This window comes from Bombus pyrosoma, linkage group LG2 (assembly GCF_014825855.1).
Source record: "Bombus pyrosoma isolate SC7728 linkage group LG2, ASM1482585v1, whole genome shotgun sequence".
NCBI lineage: Eukaryota > Metazoa > Arthropoda > Insecta > Hymenoptera > Apidae > Bombus > Bombus pyrosoma.
The window spans coordinates 12,465,503-12,492,021 of NC_057771.1; the positions used below are offsets into that span (position 1 = coordinate 12,465,503).

The following is a 26,519-nucleotide window of genomic DNA, read 5'->3' on the forward strand; positions in this document are numbered from 1 at the left end:
ACTTGCTAATTTTGATTATTCGATTCTACATGTATCGGTATATTATACATCGATAGGATGAGATTAAATTTCATTATTTCATTATAGATCTCAATCATCTATCCTGGATTATTTAATTTCAGAAATTAGTAGGTTAAAAATGCGAGATTATCATCTCGTGATTTCTCAACTTCCACTTTCTAGTTTTGATTAATTACTTTCGTGAATTTCATCGACATGATACGTCGAAAGGAAGAAATGAAACTTCCTGAGTCCATTAAAGTTCCATTTTTTTAACCTCGACTATCCAGTTTTACAATTCAATAGGTTGCAAAATAACGATTAAACTTTCTTGTTCCTTAAACGTCAACTTTCTACCATCTATTATCCAATTCGACGAACGAACGTACCAGCACGACACATTAAAGACAAGAAATTAAAACAGCGCTTATATCAAACTTAAGAAATTAAATTTTCTTAGTTCTGGAAAGTTTAATATTCTAACATCAAGTTTTGCGAATGATCGTGTATCGATATAATACGCTGAAGGTAAAAGTTTAAGCCTCCTTGATTCCCCAAAACTACAGTCTTCTAATTACTCTATTTTTCCAAATGAACGCATCTCCGCCATTCGTATATCAAAAGCAAGAAACTGATCTTCCACGACGACCGAAACTTGTCATCGCCTCCGCCCTACATTCACAGCCTCTGAATAATTTCTGAATAAAATTCTCAATCTTTGGATTCAACAAAAGAAGTAAACTTGGTCAAAAGGATTTTTCCGAACCAGTCTTCAGCTCCTATCTATCCAACTTCCGGTCTAGATTACCGGCAAGTCGTTTCTCCGACTGCTGCGATTCTATCGATCGGTGGAGGACGCAGCTGAGAATGGCTTCTGATATTGACAGCGTGGAAATTTACGTGACTCGAGGACGATAGTGATTAAGCGAGCGCGGATCCCTTCGGTTCCCGCTTTCCAGCCAAGGACAGAGACGTGTGTCCTGGCCGTATCCTGGTCCGTGTTTGTTACGTCAGGTGTACGAATGTTTCCAGGCACCCTTTACATTCGATCACCTACACTGTGCACGCGATCGCGTACGAGAAGACAACACAACGTCGTGCGTACGCCCACGCGGCTTACGCCTTCGCGGCTCGTTGCATCAGGCCCCAGTGTTACAGGCCCAATAAAGGAGCACTCACACACGTGCAGAGCGGGTAAAACGAGCCGCGATAAAGGAGAAAATAAAGGAACGACAAGAGGAGAGAAACTTGCGGGATAATTAATTCACGCGAGCTGGAACGAGCTCTGGAAGACGCCGAGAAGAGAAATTCCCTCTTGGATTGCGCAAAACTGACCCTTTGCTTCGTTCGTAACTCTACGATCGTCCTTTCGATGACTATTAATTAATTGTTACTCGAACGAATTACGATTGAATAGGTTTATGTTGTTTCTGCACATTTGGATGTAGATTCGTGTAAAATACTATGTGGTTTGTTCTTGTCCAGTAACTGCCGGAACCAGCGTAGAATATTTAATTATACAAAAATTCAACTTTGCATGCAGTCGATTTTATAAGTCCAATTGAATATAATTGCATAATATAATTACATTTGTCGTGTTATATCCGCTACGTTGTGCCTATATAAGAATTGGGAGCCTTAAGGTAGTTTTACAGCTAAGATCCAACGTAGATTGGATAGATCTGTATATAGTCGTTATAGTTTAGATATATAGTTGTGTATATATATGTCGGAGAAGGATTTGAAATATGGGCGTCTGATGAACCTTCACTCGAATGGACCATCGTGGTTATGTATTCTAGCTGATCCTTATTGGTACCGAGGCGATGATTACAAAAGGTTACAGGTAATGACGGCAGTCGGACAAACGAGAGGTCGATGACAATGAATTTAGGTTCGATGCGAATCCAGGGCCACGGGAAGACGAATCCGATATGATACACGATCCTGGTGTGACTCCACGTACTAGTCGTAATGACTCTCTCAATAAGTAACTCCATAAATTTCTCGATACCTCACTTAATCCTAGTACAAATGGAACTGCCCTTATATAGTCTTCTCCTCACCTCTCGAGTCAATCTTTGTTTTTAAGGAGAGCTGCATAATTATTCCATACCTCTGTTGTTACATGTCCGTCCAGTGACCGCGGCTACGTTCGGCGACTCATTATGTCACCTCGAGCCCAGGCCAATCGTCATAAACCCTGAGTACACATGATCGGATTAGCGTCTTACAACTATTTCCTATTTTTATTGCTTAAGGGTAGCTACAATAAAAGTCCGGGCTAGGGTATTGGGGATTTTCCTAATCACTGCAAAAGAAAGGCCCCGAAGTCCTTTCATCTCCGATATGTATATATACAATTCACGTAATTGGAACAAGCCATATCTGTTTCTGACTGCAATTAGAAAAAATGTTGGAAGATGATGAATGGTTCGTAAGTGCAATCATGCACGTGCATTTTAGTGCAATCATGCAAGTTGCACCATTTTTCTCAGTGGAAGCGTGTAATTTGTTGCATAGGTAAAATCCTCTCGTCATTCTGCGTAAAAATGATGTTAGGTAATGTGCAACATAAAAATGATTAATTCGGGTGATATGTATTTTGAATAAATTTATTCGTTAATAGAGAAGCTCGAAAATTCCGTTACATACTTTGTATAGATTATATACAATTTCTAAGAAAGTTTCTGAAGAAATCAATAAAAAAGATTCACGTACGTGAGAATTAATAGCGGCAGCCTTGGAAATCGATTTTATTAATTTACGTAACAATGTTGTGAAAGTGAAATGTTACTTATTATGAATGATGCGATAGAAAGTATAATGGTCTAAGAGAATAGTCTCCCGATCGACCGTAAGATGCCGGACTTTATGCTGCGAGGCAAGGAACAAGAGAATGACTAGTCGATAGACGAGATTAATGCGCGTTTCTAATTTCTCGAACTAGTAGTTAATCATACTAGCTACTCGCCGCTTGGTGTATCACTCAGAATGAAATATAACGTATCTTAAGAATCACTTCTCCGCGTTGATGTATTATCGATAATCGTTGCAAAAGAATTGTACGTACCTCGTGACTAAATTAACGCAGGTCGACCTGTTATGAGGTTAATTAAATCTACTCGTTGCGGCAACGCTAAAGCGTCGATTGTAAATTGATGTTTGCACACTGATGTAGGGTCGAGCAGCTTCGACGACAGCCAGGTTTGAGCGCCGTTCGATACACAAAGTTTCGTATCAGAGTCGAACAAGCGTAACCAATTTGCTTCGAACATGTGCTCGTTACCAATTGCTTCTTAAGTTTCGTCGTTGTAGTCGATAACAGCTCGACTAATGATACCTTTGCGAATATTAGAGAAAGTGAAATTTAATAGATTTTTATATTATATTTTATATATTGATATAATAGAAGAATTTCTGGAATGGAGGATGAAAGACACGAGTAAATAGAATTTAAGTAAAATTATAGATAGAGTTCAGCTAATTTTTGTCGTTGCAGTCGATCAAAGAACGCTAATGCCACTCTTTACATTATACGATTTCTGCTTAACAAATTATAAAGTACAAGTCTGTTGTTTAGTTAGCTCCTTCCTAACCATTACAACTTCATAACTGTCTTTTTCTTATTCTCCGTTATTTAACGACCAGTTTCATAGTGAACGTACTATGTAATTAAGTGATCGCTCAAATTAGAAGCTGTTCACTGCATCTGTTAATTTCTCGAAACTCATTTCACGTATTCAATAATATGTATGGTTTAATTAAGTTCTGTGTAATCACATATTATTACCTGTACAGTGTTAACTATAGTCGATGTCGGAAAAATCATTGAAAATTACTCTGCTTGATATAATATTGAAATCTGATTATATAATTCTCTCAATATCGAAAATGATCCACGATGGCTGAATAAATTATTTCCTGCTTCTGTTTACCTTATTAATTCCCGGATAAAGTTACTTCATTAATTAATTGCTACATATGTATGCTACAGTAACAATTGAAATCGTATCTCATTAACAATTTCAAATTACACGTCAGTTGCTACGTTCGAATTATCAATTCAGGTTTGTAACGTAGAGAGGATACTCTTTCGTTTCAAACACACAGACATCGATTGATATCGCTTTCACTGAATTTTTTTAATCGATTAAAATAAGATAAATTTCAACGACTAGAAAATGTTCAACAACGCGAATGACGCAGATAATATCACACAAATACCACATAATCGATTCATTCGTTCGATTAATCTCTTACAATTTTGCAATCTATTACGGTATTAGAATATTTCCATCTATCGTGACTCCGAAGGCAAAATTCAACGACGGTCAACGTGTTAACAGCGTTTCTTATCGAGATGAACAAAGATCACGAGTCGTAGGCGCGATCGAGGATCCCGTATTCCAAGTCCAACCGGCCGGAAGTCGTTCATTTGCCCGACGATATCTATGCAAAACAAAGTCAAGCCCGAGGAGCTCTCGCGGTTCTCCGGCTCGTGCTATTCGATTTCTTCGTTGGATAGTAAATGGTAGCTAGGAAACGATATTTGATGCCGACGCAATTGTACTCGCGACGTTGTTTTGCTCATCGATCCGCGGCACAGCACTTCGATAATTGCATCTCGTCATTTTTCACAAGTTACACCTATACGCGTCGCCTTCTTCCACGGTGCATAGAATGCATAATCTGATACGAAACGCTCTTCTAACCTTCGTATAATATTTCCTCGTTAAAACTTCGATCTTCGATCATTAAGCAGACGTTGGTAAATCGTCGGAGAGCAAGTGGTGGTAATTTTGAACTTTGTATCGTTTCTAAGTTATTGCGTGAACGTGCGCTGGATGCTTGTAATCTGGTAAATACCAACGGATTTTTAACAAAGGTATGTGTCATAAATACGCAATTGCGAAATTATTATATTTTTGAACGTTTGGTCACTTAGAACCTTTGACTCATCCAACATTTTTTGTATACTATCTCTCTCATTATAACTTCATTCGTTTCGTTATCATACTTGTCGCTGTTATGCAAGAGAATTTGTTGCTAACTTGTAACTAGCAGCATGCAAAATTTCGCTGTTCGTAGAATTTCGTAATATCGTTTCAATTGTTTGTGAGAGGATTCCGACGTGTAATTTGTAAAAGCTATTCGTAAAACTTCGTTTGTTTGATCATCGAATTTGGTACTGTCGTAATGTATGTGCGTGCATGAGATTTTATTAACGTTCGTAACTCGTAACTAGTGACGTGTAAAATTTCACTAATAATATTAGCTTGGTTATGCAAAAGAATGCAGGTATCTAACGCGTGAAGGGAACAAGAAAATATTCGTTTTTGCAATACTTGTGTCTTTTATCTCACATTTGAATGATAAAAGTAAGATAGAAACGAGGACAAATTGCTGCGCTAGAAACAGGACTGACATTGCGGCGCTTACTCGATAGCAGTCTGATGACGGGAATGTTTTCGGTTAAAAATATGACCGGCTGTGTTACCTATAATTAAACGCGGTCGATAGGCTGAGAAGTCAATCTAATTTCTTCCAACGCGAAAATAAATCTGTGCGCGCTTGACAGCTTGGTTAAATTTACACGCTGGTTTATTTACCGGATTTACTGCTATTATTTCACGGCAAATACCAAAACCAGATTTATGATAATTAAACAAGAATAAAAGTGTCCTTAATATAATTTAGATCGAGGACAAAATGTATCATAATCATAAATAAACGTAGAAACATGAATAAATGTACGTTACGTTAGAATCGATGCACGTTCAAGAAAAATTCCTAATCGATGCATAATCATTGAGGAAAAGCGTTGAAGAGGTGTTGTAAAAAAAGGCACATGGAGGGAATAAAGGGGAAAGTTGGAGAGATATTTGAAGGGGAAGAAAGTGCAGTTTCGCGAAATGCAAAAGCGAAACTATGTACGTAGCCGTGTAATGTAATATATATTAACAAATTTTTTAAGCATCCGTTTATTCTGATTTCTATGAAACGTTAAAATATTCTGTACGTAAATGCCGGAGACGTAATTTTATGATTTTTCTATTCAGAAGACAGTGATTTTCTATCCAAAGTGAGACCGCAAATATTTATGTATGCATGGAAAGTACAAAGTTGCATAATTATGCAAAATATTCAAAGTATAGTCGCAAGATACTCGTTCTAATATTTAATGGATGAAACGACTCTCTTAGATATCATTTATTTATTTGTTTCCACGAAAATACAAATTTGCATAAATATCTGCGATCTTATCATTCGTAGGGATCAAAGGACGTTGTCAAACGATCCATGGAACAACGATTTATCGCAGTGATCATTTAGATCGCGATCAATGGCAGCTTAATTTTATCTCCATCGATGTGATTCGCGATGCGGATATAATTTCTATCCATATCCTATTACCGAGCTATGCAAGAAATAGAGAGATCAATTTCATGCTCAACTAAATCGCGATTATCAGTGTGTCGTGTATCGAGAAATCCTTGAATCTGTGTGCAGTTCATTGTGTCAAGGTGATGAATGGATTGCTCGTGTGTGTGTGTATTTTAATTAAACGTTGTCAGAGTGATGAAAGGGTAAATTTCGCAGGATCCACATACGTTCCAATCCACCTGCCGAAGCTTAATATTTTACATGTGCTATTTTATACCTTATAAGAGAATACAGTTGATGAAAATAAATGTGGAACTCTCGATAGACAGACCAGACGCTCATCCTACGCGAGAGATAACATTTACAAAGGCAATGAATTAACTTAACTCATTTGCTGTGGGAAACAGTTCAAATATAATTAAAGGAAATTCTTAAACTCGATAAAATACGATAAAATCTTTATTATTGTCATAATCTGCTATTTTCACATCCCGTTAATTTCATTTGCAATTCTTTCGATCAATTTAACTTACTGAATTCTATTTTTTAAATATCGTGGTCGTTGCGGAGAATTCCGAGGATTTGTATAATATCTTTCTTTATCCCTATTATTTCATCTTCCGCAATACAAACTACCTTTAGCCAAATTATGGAAATTTGATTTATATTCCCAAGCTTCCATGAAATATTTATTATTCAAATAGATTTTTTTACGCTTTGAAAAGCTCACGAAGTTTGGTACTTTCAGTATGTAGATTACTTTATTTGTATACGTTCTCCAAGAGTATACGTTTACATAATTTCTGCACATCACTGCCTCAACCTTAATAGCTTAACAGATAACGTTTCTGGTAGAACAGTTCTTCTCAAAGAAACCTATTGTCCTTTTATTTGAACAAATTGTTCTCCGTTTGCATTGTACGCTACTGCAACACCGGCTGTAGCCATAAATAGCAGGTAATTAGAAAATTTAACAAGGAGAACATTCTTCCCCAGAAATGATTAACTAACCATAACATCGCGTAGAAAAATAACTGCACTTCGTCAGTCTAATAAGTACAGAGTTCATTCCTCCTCAGCTTATTCGTTCGTGTTTGCTGTCAACGGGCAAAAAGTATTTCCTGTTTTTATACAACGACCGAAAGAACGAAGACACAGAACCGGCCTAAGAAAATGACAAAAATACGTGATGGTCTCGTCATCCGGTTGCTCGTGATATTTTCGTCGTACGTTCATTGAGGAAAATCTTAATGGGCCTAGAGTACATGCTAGCGTAGACACTTCTCGTATTTACTATATAGACATATCCAAGACTCCTTCAAACACATAAATCGCATCCTGTTAAACAAAGCATGCAAAGAATGCCAGTATTACAGAAGCGACAGAAGAGACGAAAAGTTTGCAGCGGTAAGGAGGCAGCTCGAGTGTTCGAATTGTATTTGTCGATGGAGAACAAATATCATAGATTTCGTTTATTATACGAAAGCGCAAACGTTTGTATTACTAACTTGAAGATAGAGATAAAAATGATAGAAGAGGAAGGCTGTATGAGAAAATTAAAGCTGATGAAATATATGAAAGGATAAAATTAGGATAAAAGATATAGAGGAATAAAGAAAACAGGAAAAAGTCGAGTTAAAAAATGTAGGGTGCCAACTGCGATATTTGAATTACGTTTATTGGAAGAGAAATGAATAGCTTTCATATTCAAAGGAGTGCATTTAAATGGAGATATTCAAAAAACGTTTATTATGAATATTAATTGACTATGAATTTATAATACGTTCCAGAAGGTGATTCGATTTTAATTAAGTCCGAGTCGGTTTCTGTTGATTCAGTCAAATTACTAAAAATTGGAGCTGCCTCCTTATTGCAGCAGCTACTTTAAATCTTGACCTTCGTGGGCTTGCCTTTGCACCGATTTTCGCGGGTTGGTTATTTAAAGAGGCGGCCAGGCAGCCAGGCGACCAGGCGACCAGGCGACCGTCTGAATGAAGTGGCGCTTACGGAGCGTGTAAATAAAATTTACGATTCGCAAGATCTCATGGCGAACTTTGAACCGTCTCTCCTTTACGATCTTCCTTCTCCATTTTGTCGACTGTTAAAGATTCTACGGTGTCGTTCTTCTGTTTGCTTAACAAACAAGGGGTGTGTACGCGAGACAACGTCATTCCGGGAATTCTAGATATTTTTAAATCGTACACTGTTCGATAAAAGACAAAAGAAAGAAAAAAACAAAGGAAGAAAAATGAGAAATGAGAAACAATCGAAGGATTCATGATAGAAACGATCCTTATCTATATTTGTCTCTGAAGAAAAAGTATACTGCAACGTCTTTGACTTTTGTTCAATATATTTCAATTTTATTAACAAAATCTTCATTATACTATATAATTTTTACATAAGCAAGTAAAAGACAGTAAAATAAATAAACACTTCTATATCTGCTTGTATACAATACTAGTTAGAATTATTTAATATCTCCTTCAAAATATAAAGCGAAAAATCTACCAGCCTGTACTTTTGCACACCACCGTAATTCACCTTTTATAATACCAATCCCACCGTGTTATGGAATTTATCTGACTTCCGACTATTAGAACGTGTTATTGTTATTTGTTATTTCGAAGGTCGAATTTGACGATGAATTACCTCGTTGTTACGAGCTCCTCGACTTCTCATAAACACTTATGTGAAATTTGAAGATGCCAAAATAAATAAAATATATAAAACGTAACATAAATATAGGAAGTAACCGTAACTTGTAGTAGATGAAGTAAATATCCATTGTGGTTGCATCCTTTTTCATAAACATCCACAGTTTAGATACAAGTTTCTCTTGACAGATGGATAGACTCGTGTGTATACTTTTACCAAAACAAGAGTCTCGAAAGGAAACACAAGAGATCAACGACGCGGTTAAGCGTATGATTTACACTGGTCCACGGAAGTTTAAGTGCTTCCTTGAAGACGTTGAAGATCGTCGCCGGTGGGGACCCGGTGTTTAATCTCCATCAGGATGCGTCCTCCTCGTCATCTGTGGCGGCTGCTTTGACCGTGGCACGTATGACTTTTTATCTTGCGCGTTTCTCTCGCCGGTTGCACGGCTCTCTTCTCCTATTTATACACTCGCGAGCCTCGTGGCTGGCGTGTGCTCGTTACTATCTGACCGCACAACGCGGGGTTAATGTTACCCTTTGAAGAGAAGGGAAAAAAGGATGGAGAGAAAAAGCGGCAAGCCGGAGCGAGGTGGAATTAAACGGCAGGAAAACAGGAAATTAATTGCTCTCGTGTTCCGTTAATTCCTTCCACAGACTCGTGCACGATACTTTGACGCACCCGCGCATTACATTTTAATTATACACGCTTTGTAATTACCGATGCGATTTTTAACCGACCGATACAACGCCTTGAGCTATATGCGTTGCGCCTTTAGCGCTGCGGCGTAGGAAAAGAGAAAATCGGAAGATATACTTCGTAGGAATGATAGGAATTTCGATCGAATATGTGCCGGTGATATGGAGATGGCCTCTAAGTCAAGAAAAGAAAAAAGTCGAAAATGTAGAATAAAATTTTTCCGTTCGGGGCTTCGTTTTCAAGAAAATAAAATTCGATCATGTTTAATCAAGAATCGAACTAATACACGCGTATGGTAAATTTTCAAATTTGTTTTTTTCGAAAACAAATTGCCTTGGGACAAAAATTATACTCCGCATGTTCGACTTATTTTCACGCGTAGAACGACCTCCTGTCGATTATTTAGTCCTGTCGAGTCCGGAATTAGCCCATGTTCAAGTATACCTGATAAATTTTCAAACTCGATTTTCTCGTAAACTAAGCCTCCAATGAACAAATTTTATTTCATATTTTGTCCTTATTTTTTCATAAGGAATCGCCTCGTGCCCACTTGTATTATTCGTTGTACGTTATTCAGCCGCGCCCTGTATACGCAAGGTATTTCATAACATGTAAAATAATCCGCAACAGGTTATCTTTATAGATGGTGCTCGAAATGGCCATCCTCGGTTTGTATGTAGTCGTAGCAACGAATTTCGCCGACATACGGAGCATACATTTCATAAACTGTCCTGGATTATTGAAACAAAAAATTGGCTATAACTTTGAAGGAATGTCGAATAGGAGTACAGAATTACTTTCGTTTTTATCGTATCTCCTATCCACTCCTGAAATGGATTCCACGTGTTATGAAACATTCTGTACATACTGAACTAATTTCTCCTCAAATTATCTGCTTTCTAAGCTTGAAGCACTGTAGCCATCGAAAAACTGTTGAATTCTTTCTGCGATGTTTTTCAAAGTTATATTTTTATTCGGAGTTCGAATGAACTAAATGTTTGTATCAGATAATTTAGATTCCACATTAGGTAATTTAAAAAACAGATGGATATCTTTCTAAGACGTTCTTTACGCAATGTAAATAGTTCTATCAAAAATCATAAAATGAAATTACTTTGCGATCATTCTTCTGTAAATACGACAAGTATATCCGTGTTCCTACTCGAAACATAGTAATTTACGAGAACTAGGCGAGTCCCAGATTTTACAACCAGCGGAGAAACAAAAATTCACAATATCAAGTTTCCTGAGTTTCTCCTTCACTTCCTCAGCAATTGTTCCAAATTGAATTATTCGAACAGCGGTCATTCCTCTCTCTTGCCTTGCATTCGAAGAACGACCGCCACCCACGCGTTCTGAACGACGGTTTACCCGCGTCGAAGTCACGAAGTCGTAAATAAAATAGCGAACAAATTGCCTGGACAATGGCCGCTCGAAAGAAACGCATCGACGCCTCTCTTTTCAAAAGAAACTTCATAATCACGCAAACGTTTGTCGTGTGATTTCTTCGCTATTGTTTACAGGCCATTGTACAGCCTAGCATGCAAGTATCTCGCAGACAGACAAAGAGGACGTGCTACAATGCCGAAGGTTGTTCGCGATATAGCAACAGAATCTCTTATCTGATGCGAGAAGAACTGTTGGACGCGCTGGCAAACAACTCTTTCCCTAGTGTCGACACGATAAAACCAATTTCCCTCAGTTTCCTTTTTGTTTATCGTTGTACAAACAACGGAACGTTAATGATAGCACGTAATGCTGGACTCTGTATGGAAGAGTACTGGTTCGAATACAGTTTCATTCAATGGAACTGTGTGCCGTGCTCGACACTCTGCTAACGAGGTAATTTTCCAACGATAACGAGGGCTGGGGGATGAAAGTGGCCGCGCAAGGTTAATCTGGCAAGGACGCGAGCGAGATACTCTAAATGATTTACCCCTATGCACTCTGATAATATTTTTACATTTATGTTACCTTTTAGTCAAAATGTTACACACATACTGTTGTATAGCTTCATAATTACATATAAAGTATGATCAAAATGCTATAGATATTGATAAATACACAGTTGCATTAATTAAGATTTTAGCCTCTAATTGGCACCGTAGGATCGTAGGTAATCGGGGATATTTGTATTTTTATATGCGACATAATGCATAGAAATATTATATTTGTACACGTAATTGTATCAGTTGCATCGTCAATTAATTGGATTTGATATCGTTGGATCGTATTTTGTGTCCAGTTATTTAATCTTACAATTAAAGTATTTCACTTTCGCAGGTTGTATAGGTATTCCGAAAATCTATACAATATACGAGTGAATATGGGTATTGATACTTTTTTCGAATGCTAGAGACAGACTTTGATTACAAAACGAACGTATATTTCAACGAATCGCAATAGAAGCGCTATGGAAACATGGATGGTTTTGTTTCCTTCTTTTTTTGTTCTTTTTGAGATACCGGTTTTGATGCTCGTATATACTGGGGATATTTCAAGGCAGCAGAAAGGTAGAACTTTTTTACGCTGGCTGTATCGAGTTTTTATGAAAGCTTCGCGTAATTAATTGGTTGGCAAAAGAGAAGTTCTTTAGTTTGCAATAAATTACTTGCCTACTGAGGGAACATAGGAAGGCAATAACATTTATATATGTTTATTAATTAGCAGAAGTACAGCTTTTAAACTCCAACATGAAGTTTAATATTTAATAAAAGTGGAATTTTATTAAGTTTAGTATTACAAACGTAGTAAACATTTTCAGGAAAAATCTTGTTGATCCATTCGTTCTTTACAGTCATAAGACCCTTGTTAAAATAAAAGCGCAGAGGACTTGTTTGATGATAAAAACGAAGACATCTTCATCGCACAGTTCTCAAATATGTCCATAAACGAAATAAATATACGTACAGCTTATACGACATTCCATAATTGTATAATTATGCTTTACGATGAGAGCAAAGAAAGAAAGCAAGATTCGTATGTTTCATCTTGCGAATAAGACAAAAAATCAATGGAAACAAAAAGAAATTTTTTAAAAAGCAGAATTCACCAACTTGACAATTGCGGAGATAAAATTTCTGTTGTGAACAGAGAATTTATACAAAATGTCAAAAACTGTCTACTTTGAAGATCTTGAAGATCTCGAAGATCTTTTAGCCAACTTCAAAATCGCCAAAATAGTGACTTTAATCTTCCTTATCTTCGTATGAATTTTTAAATAATTCGATCAAATCGCAGAACTCGAGTACAGAACGAAGTGATCGATTAAATATCGAACGACTCGTAACCAAAGCGTCAGAAACAAGTCCGCTCGCGTCCAAACCTTCAAACCTCACAAATTATCAATTTGGGGCAACGAGGAATGTCATATGACAGAAGCAGCAAACGTGTGATAGATCCTCTAAAACAGGCTTCGTAAGCGAACTGTGCTATCAGTTGGTCAGTTTATCAACTAAACTGCGTATCGATCCATTCGGCGGTAGGCAGTGTCGTGTTGTAGCTATTTCACGTTCGCAACCTTCCATCGGTGTCGAATCTAAATCCAACGTGAAATTCCGACCATCGCGCGTTGTTCGATGCTGTTTTCGACTAAATTTCTGAAATTAGGCCACGGTTCGCGTGTAATCAACTACTTTGCTTTTCGTTCAACGAAATCTTCCTCTACGGCTCTAGTTACGTTTACAGTGATCCGTGAAAGTGTTTGAACACTTATCACGCGAAACATTTATATTTATATAGTACGTGTTACATTATCGCACAAGACATTGTGAGATTTCATTAGCAGCGTTTTTGAACCAGTGAATTTGAAAGCAATATGAAAATGTATACAAAAGCTACGAGATGTTTATCGCAAATATATTTATCGTTAGTGAAAAATTATTATGCGGCGTAAATAGTAATCTTACACACACGATTGATGATAAATATGCCCGCTGAATGTCGAAGCTTATTCATTTAATGGATAATTGATCGTGTAAATATTTTTCTGATCTATATGTGAAATGTACATTTGCACGAAATATCTTCTATATTTATATTTTCAGATTGGTTTCAAAATTTATCGATATAATCACGATGATAGCGTCTTACTGCATTGCTAGTTCAAAATGCTTTACATAATACGCATAATATATTCATGGAAGGTTTCTATAACCGTTCGAATACTTTTCTGAGCCACTGTACGTGAGTTGCTTGTCAGTTATCCCTTCGTAATATCGTCGTTGATTCGATCGCTTCGATGAACAGAGTCGTATACGTTGTGTCTTCTTGTAGTTTGTGGTGTATAGTCGAAAGTTAAATCATTAAGAAGTTTCGTGTGACGCTGAGGATGAGTACACTGTTTGTTGGCCTTGGAATATTTACCAGAAGATAGTTCAGAGATGTTCGATAACGGGATTAAACGTCGTGTCTTGTAACGTCTTTGAACCGAGTGTATAGAATATTGAAATATGTGTTAGCTTTGATGGTTTAGCGCTAACGAGAGGTAAGTTAATGTTATATGGGTCAATGTCGTATTTACGTGGTCGCGGTTAATAGAATTTGCCTATTAATCCTTTGCGTGACGAATAACATTTTAAGAAACATCCAAAAATTACTTATTCTTTCTTTTCCCATCAATCAATCGAGTAGATGATTCCAAGGTAAAAGAAAGAAGAATACAGCGAGAAATAAATAATAATTTTCTATTGAAAATAATGAAAAAAAAATCAATATTCTCAATTATAAATTTTCATACTTTTTAAATCACAGCATTCATAATCCGACGTCATGCTCCTTTTCATCTCTTTTAATTCTTTCGTGATTTCCGTTGGTTTTCAAATTTGAAATTAATCACACACGGGATTAATGAAAGAATAATACATTAAAAAAGCTAAATATTGAATTTAATTAAATGCTTAAAAAATGCTTTCGCGTAATAAATCCTATATAATAAAACTTTTCTCGAGTTGTTAATACGAATGTACAAAATTATCGATTTTATAATTGTATAGACCTTTGCGTACTTACGTACATCTCTACACAATTCTGTTCGATCATCGATAATGACTAATAAATACGACATATAGATTACAACAACGACATATAGATTACAACTGCGTACGATCATATACCGTGTACGGATCTTTATTGACGAAATTATCAACGCTACAAAGATAAACCAGGCAAAGCGTCAGCTAGTCAGAGCAAAAGCAATCAGTCGTCGATGAATCGACGTTGCACACGCACGTCGCTGTCGTTGCTTGAATTTAAATGCTTACTACTTTCAAAGGATTCGAGTGAAAGAGTTTGGCTTTCTATCCACGCCGCCGAAATTCAACACGAGCCATCCTAACACCATGGTAAATATTTACAGACTATTTCCATTTATCAGCTACCGCTTATAAACAACGTTTTACATGGTGTACCTTCTTAGATAACGATTGCCGTCGTGTCGCTTTATAATAACGTCACAGAAACAAATGACAGCATATGAATATTTAAACGAACGAATGAATACTTAAAAAAAAATGTATTAACATACCGTCAGTCCATCTCATAACCGTAGACATTTTATTACTTCGTAACTCAACAAATTATTGTTTATCATTTGCTAATCGTTCGTGCAATATGTATCTTTTTACAATCAGATTAATTTATCAATTTTTGAACAGAAAACGCTGGACAATAAAAATTGCAAAATATTGTTACCCTATCTATAATTCATTCGAATCTCGTGAATTCATTTTTCGTCAACGAGAAAAATCGAAATTTCGCTGGTACGTATCGGCAGAGTCTGAAATTCAATATTTTTATCTTGGTAAAGATCAACGTATCCGTTCGAAGATTCCAAGGTAACGTCTCGTTGCATCAACCTCCATACGTAATGAGCCGCAAGTTTCCATTTTGCGTGGACATCGATTCGAAGAAGTAACCCTCATTCGTGAGAGGAATACCGGTCTCGTGTAAGAAAATCGACAGACTTTTCCTTCGAGAAAACTCGGTTGTCCCCTTACCTCGTTCGAAAAAATTGATCGGAAGGGTCGGAAGATTTATGATAAATGTGAACGAGAACTTGGGAAGAATACGATAAGCCACATTGCCTGCTTTTTTACAACCGAACGGTTTTAAGATTCTGTACGGCGTTCGTCAAATTTTTCCGAAATTCTATTCTTTTATTTTCATCGAAATAAAAAGAAATTGTCTTAAAAGTCGAATGTATGAAACATCGAAGAAATTAAAATATTCTTCGCCTTTTTTGAAAAATGTATTTTTGAAAAAGCTGCATCTTCGAAGCTAACAGATCGTTTCGATTTTCAATTGTGCCGTATAAAAATCCTGCCGCATAAAAATACAAATTTAATCATAGAGTAACACCAAAAACAGAAAATCAATAAAAACATACTCATCGTGTTTTCCTTCTGCGATATTCGAACATTTACTCCTTTAACTCACGATTATTCGATTAATACCGATTAGTTTGAAGTGAAGAGGACGTTAGGCGGCTCATTAAAGATTAACGAACTGTCGTGACTTCGTCGGTCGAGGAAAGGAGGAAATGCGTTGTTACGTGTTCGCCGTAAGGTCCCTTATTCCGTCCGGCCCTACGACCTCAAGCAGATCGCGACGTGAATCCTAATTACTTCGGGGAATGATTCCTTGGTAAATGTATCACGTAGTGCGGAGCGAAGTTTCCAGGCCAAGGATTAAAAAGGGCCTAGAGAATTTCGTAGCAGCCCTCTGGCTATGCGAAATCACTTTCCAACATAATTTCCAAACTAATTTCCGAATTACCCTCTTAGGCGAAATTGATTATTCTGACTGTAATAGGGAAATCACTCCAATCTTCGAGACATATCTACACAAAGATATAACGAATTACCGCGTAACATGAATTTTCACGCGATATAACGAAGAAAATTACCGCAATAGTCCCCCGTATCGACACGATTCGTTTAGTTCGCATCTAACGAAAACACGGTTTCTCTATCTGCTACAGCACGAAACGTATTTATCCGCGGTATATCTAAATATATTCGCAGCGAAATCACCCCGTATTATGTAGTCATCGGGTGAATTCTTGGAGACACGAAAGCCAGGCAAATCATCCGCTGAGAATCTTCACCGGAAACGATAGTAAAAATATCCGCACGAAACTGGACGAAGCTGAGCGTGGAACAATTAAAGTTCGCGAAGTCGAAGAGAAGCCAAGAGGACGTGTTGCCGTCAGACCAGAAATCCGGCATACGGAATTAGCCCCACGGCACGGGACATCGTAGATATCGCGTTTAAAGCTCTTGCATTGCTATGGCATTATGAGCCTTCGTGTTAACGTTTCTATCCCTTTAAGACTGGCACAGATGAGCAATTGGACGTCGTTGTGATTTCGTATCGGTGATGGAGATTTGATAGGATTATGTTTTTAATAATTCAATGCGTATCAAAGCGTGTAATATCGCTATTGCCTTCTATTGCCTTTTATTGTTGCAGCCTTGCAACGATGGCATTGTGCAATTTGGCTGGGTTGTATTTTTAATAATCCGATTCACACGAGTTTATGATATCGCTATTGACAATATAGAGACCCGATGCAGACCGATAACGCGATTCTCTCTCGACTTTGTGTTGCAGTTTTACAGCGATGACGTTGCACGATTCGGCAATATTATACTCTTAATAATCCAGCGCACATAAATTTCTAATATCGTTGTTGACAATGTAAGACTCGATGACGACGAGCAATACAATTTCGTAGATCGCTTCATGAAAAATATAAACTTACCAAAAATGTACAGCGTCACCGTTGCGAAATCACAGCGACGTTTCAGTCGCCTGCATTGATCCGATTTGGATTACCAATTCAATTGCTGCGATTTCGCATTAATAACGCTGACTAATTCATATGACAGAGTCATAGTTTTAATAATACAATATATCGCCCCGTGACGAAAAATCTGATAAAATTATTGATTAATAAACATGATAAGTAGCTTCTGTTCGGGATTTGCAGTGGCCGTCCGTTTATGACTCGGACAGCACATCTGCTTTTTTGGGGAATTTTTTTGATTTTTTGATTTTCCTATCTCCCAAGTTGTAAACTTTACGATGCAGAACTCATTAAGAGGCTAATTAACACTCTAAGTACTCGATGGGTCCGCTCTAAAGTAAACATCTGGTATCAATCAGCAACATCAGAGGATATGCGCCCACAATTACAAGGTTGGAAGAAATAGATTCCCATCCCATAAAAACCTTGATAAGAAGGAAAACCCCGGGACGGAGAGTTAGTACATCAGGACCAGGCGAAGCTTCTTCAAGCAATCTTAAAACAGTGTTCATCAGAGCGTCATACTCTTCGTGTTATATTATTCGTGTTATGTTATATATTACTCGACATTTTTAATCTCTACCTTTACCTTGAGCGTTAATAGCGTTCACGGTTCGCGATATCAACCGATCAGTTGCTGACTGATCGTCACCTAGTTGAGGATTCGCGACAATTTCTACCGTAAAAATATAAATGTAGTCATTTAATGACTTTGATAAAAAAAAAGTTGGCATTTAAAAAGTTTCAAGTCAGTCAAAAAATTTGACAAAATTCCCAGATATGTAATACTATGGTTACAGTATCTGAGATTTTTTAAATAATTTTTCATTTGATACGATAAATAAATCAAGCATAAACTGTAAATCACACGTTTAGGTCAATAGCTATCCTAATAATAGGAATAGGGAGGTAAACGTTTGTCGAAATGATATTTCTGGGAAACTCTTCCCATTGACGTATCATAAATTTAATTTGTTTCCAGAACGCTTTTATCGTTGTTATTCGGTTACGCCCTTCTACAGTTTCATTGTTGTTAAATTGCACCGTGCTATGAGTTTCGACAGATTTATGTTTCTACATTCCCAGTGCAGACGAACGATGCGATATCGTTGGAATTTTACAGCGGTGACTCTGCAATTTGGCAAATTCATACTCCAATTGACACAGTGTATATTAACATGGAATTTCATTGTTAGAAATGAAGCTATCAGATCGCACAGTGCCTCCACTGCGAAATTACAACAACGTTGTAATACACTGCGCTAATCCTTATCTTTCCAATTGCATATTTTATATTATTCTAATATGAAGCACAAACTTCTCTTTCCTTTCCCATTTGTTGTTTCCATTCTCAGAAATGATAGATCAATTTATTGGCAAAAAAGAAAAACAATAGAAAGAATATTCCTTATACAAAAATTAAAATCAGCACGCAATGAAACGATTTATAACAGTAACTTCTGTAAGTCGAATTATTTGATTCTGCATACTCGTAATTAAATTTTGTCGCGTTGAAGTGCCGAAAAACTGAAAATTTTAGAAACAAATTTCTTTGACTCTCTAGCTCTATACTTTATATTTCTAATCATAACTCTTACATATTCCATAATAACAAATTCATATACATATATTGAAGGTATAAATTTGCTTGCGTTAGTATGATCGCATAATCAGATCATTGAAACACGGCAACCGTATCGCTTTCGCTCATCCGTATCAAACCTTATCGCGATTCATCCCGCGGTTTTTCCTTGTATCGTCAATTATAACCGACAGTCTGAAATTCCAGGAAACTAATTTATTTGCCGCGCACGCTGCATGAAATTCCATAGCACATTTTATTAAAAACGAAGATTTCGCTGGTGTAGAATCGGCGAAAGAAAGGTCGCAGATCTTCAGGGTTGAATTTCAACGTTTAACGCGATTCTGACAATAGGTAATAGAGAATGTACAACGAACGCCTAATGAAATTACGCGTTTCTGAGAATCTTTGTTCGTAGAATAATACTAGCGCCGCTCTCTAATAAATCTAGTCAGACAAATGTAATAAACGCATTTCTCTGAAATATTTCTCTCTTTGAATTACAACATATTTCCTGAATTAATTTCCTTCCGTTTGTTACGCGCGTTGTTGTCATGCGCGTTACTACACGATAGGAATTTATAATATATAATAAATTTATAATACGAGAAAGGGAGACTAAGAGAGTGTTTTTTCTATTTTCAGGGTGGTGAGGATGTTTTCCTGTGATTGGTGGTGAAACACAGCGACACTGATTGTGTAGAAAAATGGCTTTGACCGTTGTAACCTCGGCCCGCGTTTTCAACGGAAACGGTAAGTCGCATTAACATACAACGACATTGCAATAATTTTATCGATAATTAGCCTGCGGGTATCTATATAAATTTATACTTTTATAAACACGATTAAATATTGTAAGCAGTAGTATACTTTGAATATTTTATATATCTTTTCAAATTATATGGATTATATGTAATTATTTTTGCATCTTTATATTTCCTATAAATAAATGAATAGAAATCCGCGGACTATTGATGATGATATGCATTAACAATGTCGAATATAATTCATACGATTTAAATTGAGTATCGAAAAACCCTTTATTTCGATTGCAAAAGATGATACAATTTATTATTAATTTATTATATAATGTTCGATTTATATCTTCGATCTGCATTTTCAACGAAAACGTGTAAATAATATTACGTAAGTGATATTAACAGATAATAACATTGTGATAATTTTAGTGATAACGATATACTCTGCCGATAATCCAAATTTTGTGTTCAGCTGAAAATACTTGAGTTTTAAAAAATGGCACAAAGAAAAAATTGTAAATCTTTCCGTCTTATCAGATAAAACAACGAGTTGTTTTCGTTGCATCGCATCGTTATAAATAAATACAATAAAACTTTGGAAACATGGTAGGGCGCCTCTAACCGAGGAAACTTTCTCAACAAACTACAAACGATCCGACTAATGAAGCAGCCGGATTCTCCCTAAACTCTAAATTGAAATTTCATGCGAATCTCCGGCACCATTTCCTTTATACACTTTACTGCAGTTCATGATCAACTTGATCCTTTAATTACCCAAAGATGTATCGCCTACATAAATAAAATAAACAAGTAAAAGACGACAATGTATGAAGATCGCAAATGAAAAATATGATAAATCACAATTTCTCGTCTCGTGCAAAAGAATAATTTTTTATATTGTGTCAATCAACTCCACGCTAGAACTATCTTCTCGTTTGGTTTTGGGAATAAACATGTCTTGTACATTTAAAATTAATTGATAAATTAATTAATCGATTTAAACGAATCCTATTATTAGATCGTGCATTTCTTATCTATTTTTAATTGGTCTTAAGTCTGTTCCTTTCTTCGACTACTTTGTATTAAAATTCTTCCTTTAAATCGCCAAAAGACGTCCACCAAAATCAGAAAATCAAGAAAAATATGTTTATCGCGGTTATCTTTTCTACGATCTTTAAATAAAGCGGTAGGACTCCATTGAGTCATTGCCACGTATACGTTGCGATAGCATGAACGGACCAATATGACACGTAAATGGGATCCCCGCGTTGTCGCGGCTAACGAACTTTGCCAGATTATTATTACCGTGGCTTTGGATGATCGCCAATGGTTACAACATATTTCGGTTTACGCTTCGCATCGGTCATTACCCTCGAACAATCAGCCTCTCGAGATAAAACACAATCGAATCTAATATCCAAAGATAGATCCTTTCTATCGAATCCATCGAACAAAGACGAGATCATTTTCTTTTCGAATATCATTAGGAGGGTTGAACCTTTTCTATATCCACCTCTTGAAATAAAATACGACCGAACCTAACCTCAAAAGATATTTTCCTTCCATTTTCTGTTCGATCTATTCGAAGTAGGATAAGGTCATTTTATTTTCGAGTATCTTGAAGAAGATTGATGTTACTTTAAATTACTAGTATAACACATTAATACTCGGTGCATTCGAGGATTCGGTTGGTGAATCCTCTGCGAAAGATGCTTCGATAAAAAATGTGTACGTGATACAGTGTGTAATTGGGACATTGGTTATGGGTTTAACCAGAATCATTGATGAAAGAACTGTTACCATTGTCCATGCTCTGCTTGATTCGGGGAATTGAAATAATTGTTCCTCGGATTTTATATGAATTCCGTTTTAATTCCCTAACGTACAATCTTTCTCCCCATTTTATGGAATCGATCAAATTCTTATACAAAAGTAACATACAAACGAAAATACATTTTCTATTTGGTAATACGAGTAATGAAATATCTTAATATACAAAAAATACATAAAATGCATGAAAAATGCAGAAATATATAAAATGTACCGTGTATGATACATTCCAGAATATTTGGCGAGAGAATCAGATTTCTACCTGGAAATCCCTTCGTTAATTATGTTCATAAAAATATGAATTTACATCAACATGCACAATATGTAACCACGTACACATACGATATATCGTATTAAATTCATAAAGATCGATGGCTAAACTAGCTGAAGTAAATGTGATTTATATCTGTATATGTCAACAACCACATGTAATATATGCGCTAAGTGGTTAACATAAATATTTTATGTGTCATTTGATTTAAGTGTTAGATAAAAATTTTTATGGAATAGATAATGATATTTTTTATACTTGTTCCCGGTATACTTCAGTGGGGACGCAGGCCTACGTTTCCGGTTCGACAGGCTCGAAGTGTCTTTGCTGCCCTTACGGCTACCACATCGACCTGGACTTCGTGCGATATTGCGAGGCGGTTGCAGCAGGAAGTGCCGGCGACAGGTCTAGCATCGAAAGACGAAAGAAAAGAGAACGTCGAAGGCAATGTCAGTCGATGGAGGTTCTCCTGGGTCTGGTAATTGATCGCTTCATTCCATAATTAAACTGCTCCTAGATCCAAATTGTGAATCCAGGACGCTCCATTTCGAACGTCAACCGTTGAACGGTTTAACGTTACCTAAATCAAATGGATTTTCGTCCCGTGATAATAGAATCCTTTTTAATCTTCCTTTTCTTCATTTTATATCTCATATAATATCACGAGAATCACCTTATATTGATCCATTAAAAGCCAGGATTCTGTTAACGTAATATTTCTGAATATGTAACGTGAATTTTACGGTATTTGCATTACACTTACAATCAATGGAGAGGAATGTCAAGAATTCGCGCAATAGCTTTCCGTTATTATTTCCTCGATACAGTTTTATGAAATTTAAAGAGATTGAGGTATTTTATATCTTTAAGATAAGGCATATCTTTTTAATTATAGGAATTCTTTTCGTATCTTTGATTTGCGTAATAAGCTTCTATAACGTATCGAATACGTAGATTTTCTGTAACTCGACAACAATTTATTTCCGTATTTTAAATATTGCGTTTACGCAACTTCGACACATTACTTCACTTCTTGGTCTTCAATGGGTTAGGCTTTTTTTTATTTTTTTTATTTAATACTTTGCATTCACAATTTGTCCAATTTGGACATTTGGTAGAATTTTTTAGCTGTTCGATTATCATGTGGATGGCTACCCCCAGCGGGGTACCATCTTCGTATTTGTTAGGTTTATATCCTTTGTGAATTGGTTAGGTTGAACGTAGGTTCAACGATGTTCACCTCGAGGAAAAAAATGAAAGACAAGCATAATAAACAGAAGGAAGATCGTTTCGTAAATTGCTTGATATTTTTAATCTTAGGTGAGTCCAGCCCTCGTCGGAATAGAGGCCGAATTACCGAAAATACCACAGGAACCTGCTACAACGAATGGCGTGACGACTCTGCCGAGGTCGACCCACGATAAGCAAGAGTGCACGCAAGTATCAACGGCTCTCGACCTCAGCGACGTGGTGGGCGATTTCGAAGCGACCTTGAAACGTTCCTCCAAATCCACCAAGACTTTCGATAAAGAAGATCGCACAGAGAACGGTCAGACATATTTATCTTTCATTTCCATTCAATCGTTTCGTCCCATTTATCGAGTCGTAATTGTGGCTTCAATAAAAGCAGGCTGTATTTGTAATAAAATACAGTTTGAATCGTAACTTTGGTTGGAAATTCCTCAAATTGTATGTTATCGAATACGGATTACGTGTAATATACGATAGAACTTGATTGCCTGAAACGATCATGATATTTGCCATACCGATAATCATCTAATTTTATTGCCATATGAACGAAAATCGCTTATATTGAATCGCTCTATAAACGTTAATGTTAAGTAGAAACTTTGAAATAGAAATTCAATAAAAAATGTGTCATCGATGTCATAAATACTTCAAATTCTTCACGTTTCATAAAATTGTAGAATCTGTGTAGAGAAAAATATTGAGCCGATTCTTGGAATTCTCTTTCGTAGCCGCGATGTTAAAAAGGCAGAATTCGATAATATAGGTTGATCGAAACCGATCACAGATAAAATGTAGCGCTAACGCAACGTTGTTTCTTAACGAGTCAATTAATGTTCCGATATAATCGAAATTCCGCGGTTCTATTTCGATATCACATGGTCACGTAGATATCTCGTAAAAAGATCACAAGACAAGAATTGTTCATTTAATCTTTGTTCACTCCATACGCTCGCAATCGGCGTCTCGTGAAATGCAACCTGATTACGTAGACTTTCTTTGGAATTATTTTCCATGTCGTGACAGAGGCGTCTTTCGGTTGAACGATACAAAAAAGAGGAACCGATACGATGCAACCGATCACAGCCAATATTAATTCCAGCGGTGAAGAAACGAAGGGGGAAGAAAAAAGAGAAAAAGAAGGGAATAAATCGGGAATAGATAATTTCACGCACATTTGATTTCCTCGCGCTGAATCCTTTCGGCCATCTTTGGATTCTCCATGGCCCAATGGCCTGATACACAATAATGCCGTGCAAAGAGAAATGCTTCCTTCGCTTTAGAGTCACTATTTCACTGAAATGCTTCGTACACCGGTTAAATAAATGCACAGGTCTCGCTAATGAGTTGCTTTCCGTCGTAATCGCCTCGAGGTGGTTTCTCGCCGCGAAATGCATACGCTTGTAACGTGGGGGCTGGGGCAGAGAGACAAGTAGAAACCAGCGAGGAAAAGAAAGAGAGGAACGAAATAAAAAGCAGAAGTGAATCGCGCGTAGGAAGAAAATGAATCTTGGAACTGGCTGACGTTTCCTACGAAACGAAACGTATTCGCGATCGAACAAGCGGCAGGTCGAAACTATAACGCAACAACTCATCGTGTAATTACAGTTGACGAGGAATGCATACGAACTATATGAAAATTTCTCTTCGTATTTTCTCGTGTGCGCTTTCGTACGTACACCGTTGCTTCAAAAGTATTCGGACGCCTGTTCATTTTTGACGAGATGTAATTTAATCTTCGAATCGCCAGTCAAAATTTTGTATTGATAGATCGTGATTGCATTCTGTATCAATATGTTTTTATGGCATGAAGAAATTGACTTAAAGAGCACCAATAGATAATTATCAGTGTCCTGCAGAAGTGAGATAAATCAAAAAAGTGATTCAAAATTACAAAAAAAAAAAAGAAAATATATAACAACTTCCTAGGAAAGAGTATCTGATCTCTAAGATAAAGTTCACGTACGAAAGATACTTCTAGACTCGTAGCAACGTATAATTTAAGTGTATAAATAGAATGTAATATTTCGTGATTCTGTAAAATGATAAGAATCCCATCTAATCACGAGTTACTCATTCATTTACACATTTTACAAATTGTTACAAATCAACTAAAGTACATACATATATGATATATGGAAACCAATCAGCGATAATGTATTTCGTCGTATCAAAAATTCGTTATTGCAGAATGTTTCAATGGTTTTCAAGCGATTTAACGAGTGGTCTATTTTACTATCCGTTTAACGGGCCCGTCATAGAAGGCAATCAGTTAAACAGGTGAATACAATTTTCTCCTCTCTCAATTAAGACCTTCACAGTGCGGGCGATTCACGATCGAAAATCGAATAATTGCCCCGTCAATTGGATTCCTCTCAGAGAACGGTTTACCTGCTAATGCTTCTATGATTTGAACTACTTTTTCTTTATACATGGTGGCTTGAAGGAAAGAACCAATCTATAGTAGCCTATATTATATTTTCCATAGTTTAAAAAGTTTGAATTTAATTTAGAAGGAAATAAAAGATACAATTCCGTTGCACACTTGCTTCTCAATTTTTCGTCCCAAATATATCTAGAAAGTAATTAAAACACTGAAATCTGAGCTGTTGCATAAGTTGTATCCGTCAGAGCACATCCTCCACAAATTCGATTTGTAACATCCATCTACGTGGATATTATACATTTTTCATAAAAATCTTCAGATTTATCTTCGTGTTTATTATAAAAGAGACTTCTTCTTCTACGACCTTGAAATTATTTCTAAATTGTTTTGTAATGTTTTGAAAGGATAAAAATCAGTTGCCACCAAAGTCATCGTACTTGCAAGAAACTTTCCATACACCTGATATAAAAATACATATCTTATTCTTATCTTTCGTGAATTTTAGTAACGCGTTTATATCAACCTACATAGCAATATTATAGTTTTATTCTATCAACATCGATAGCTTACCTGTACGAACAAAAATTCGAGGAGAATTTATGCAGCAACCTAAAACGAATGCTTCTAGTGGCGCCTACAATACATTCAATAGGAGGCACACAAACGACTGCACAACTTCTTTCGTTCGCGTACACCTTGTACATTAAAACTCATTAAAGATGAAAGATCGCCATCAAGGATAACTTCTTCGGACCTCGGTTCGTCGTCCTCGTGAACGCTTCGCTTCGGCTTGGTACGGTTTTCACTTTCGCTGAAACAAAGCGGCTCAGTTTTTTACTGATGACACGGTTGACGGTTCGGTTGACGAAATACGACGATCGTGTCATTTTCTC

The 26,519-nt window shown here is 36.6% G+C and overlaps 1 protein-coding gene across 4 annotated transcripts in view; it reads left to right on the forward strand.

The window, feature by feature from the left end:
- LOC122577574 (KN motif and ankyrin repeat domain-containing protein 2) overlaps positions 1-26,519 on the forward strand; it is a 61,406-nt gene that overhangs the window by 15,368 nt on the left and 19,519 nt on the right. The window contains exons 1-4 of one of the 4 annotated variants that reach the window (XM_043748917.1): positions 4,868-4,888; positions 19,779-19,886; positions 22,271-22,470; positions 23,313-23,541. In XM_043748917.1, coding sequence (XP_043604852.1) covers positions 19,841-19,886; positions 22,271-22,470; positions 23,313-23,541 — 475 coding nt within the window. In that variant the 5' untranslated portion in view covers positions 4,868-4,888; positions 19,779-19,840. Of the gene's footprint in view, positions 1-4,867; positions 4,889-9,425; positions 9,448-15,016; positions 15,087-19,778; positions 19,887-22,270; positions 22,471-23,312; positions 23,542-26,519 lie in introns of those variants that run through there. The other 3 variants (XM_043748916.1, XM_043748915.1, XM_043748914.1) reach the window with 3 other exon arrangements.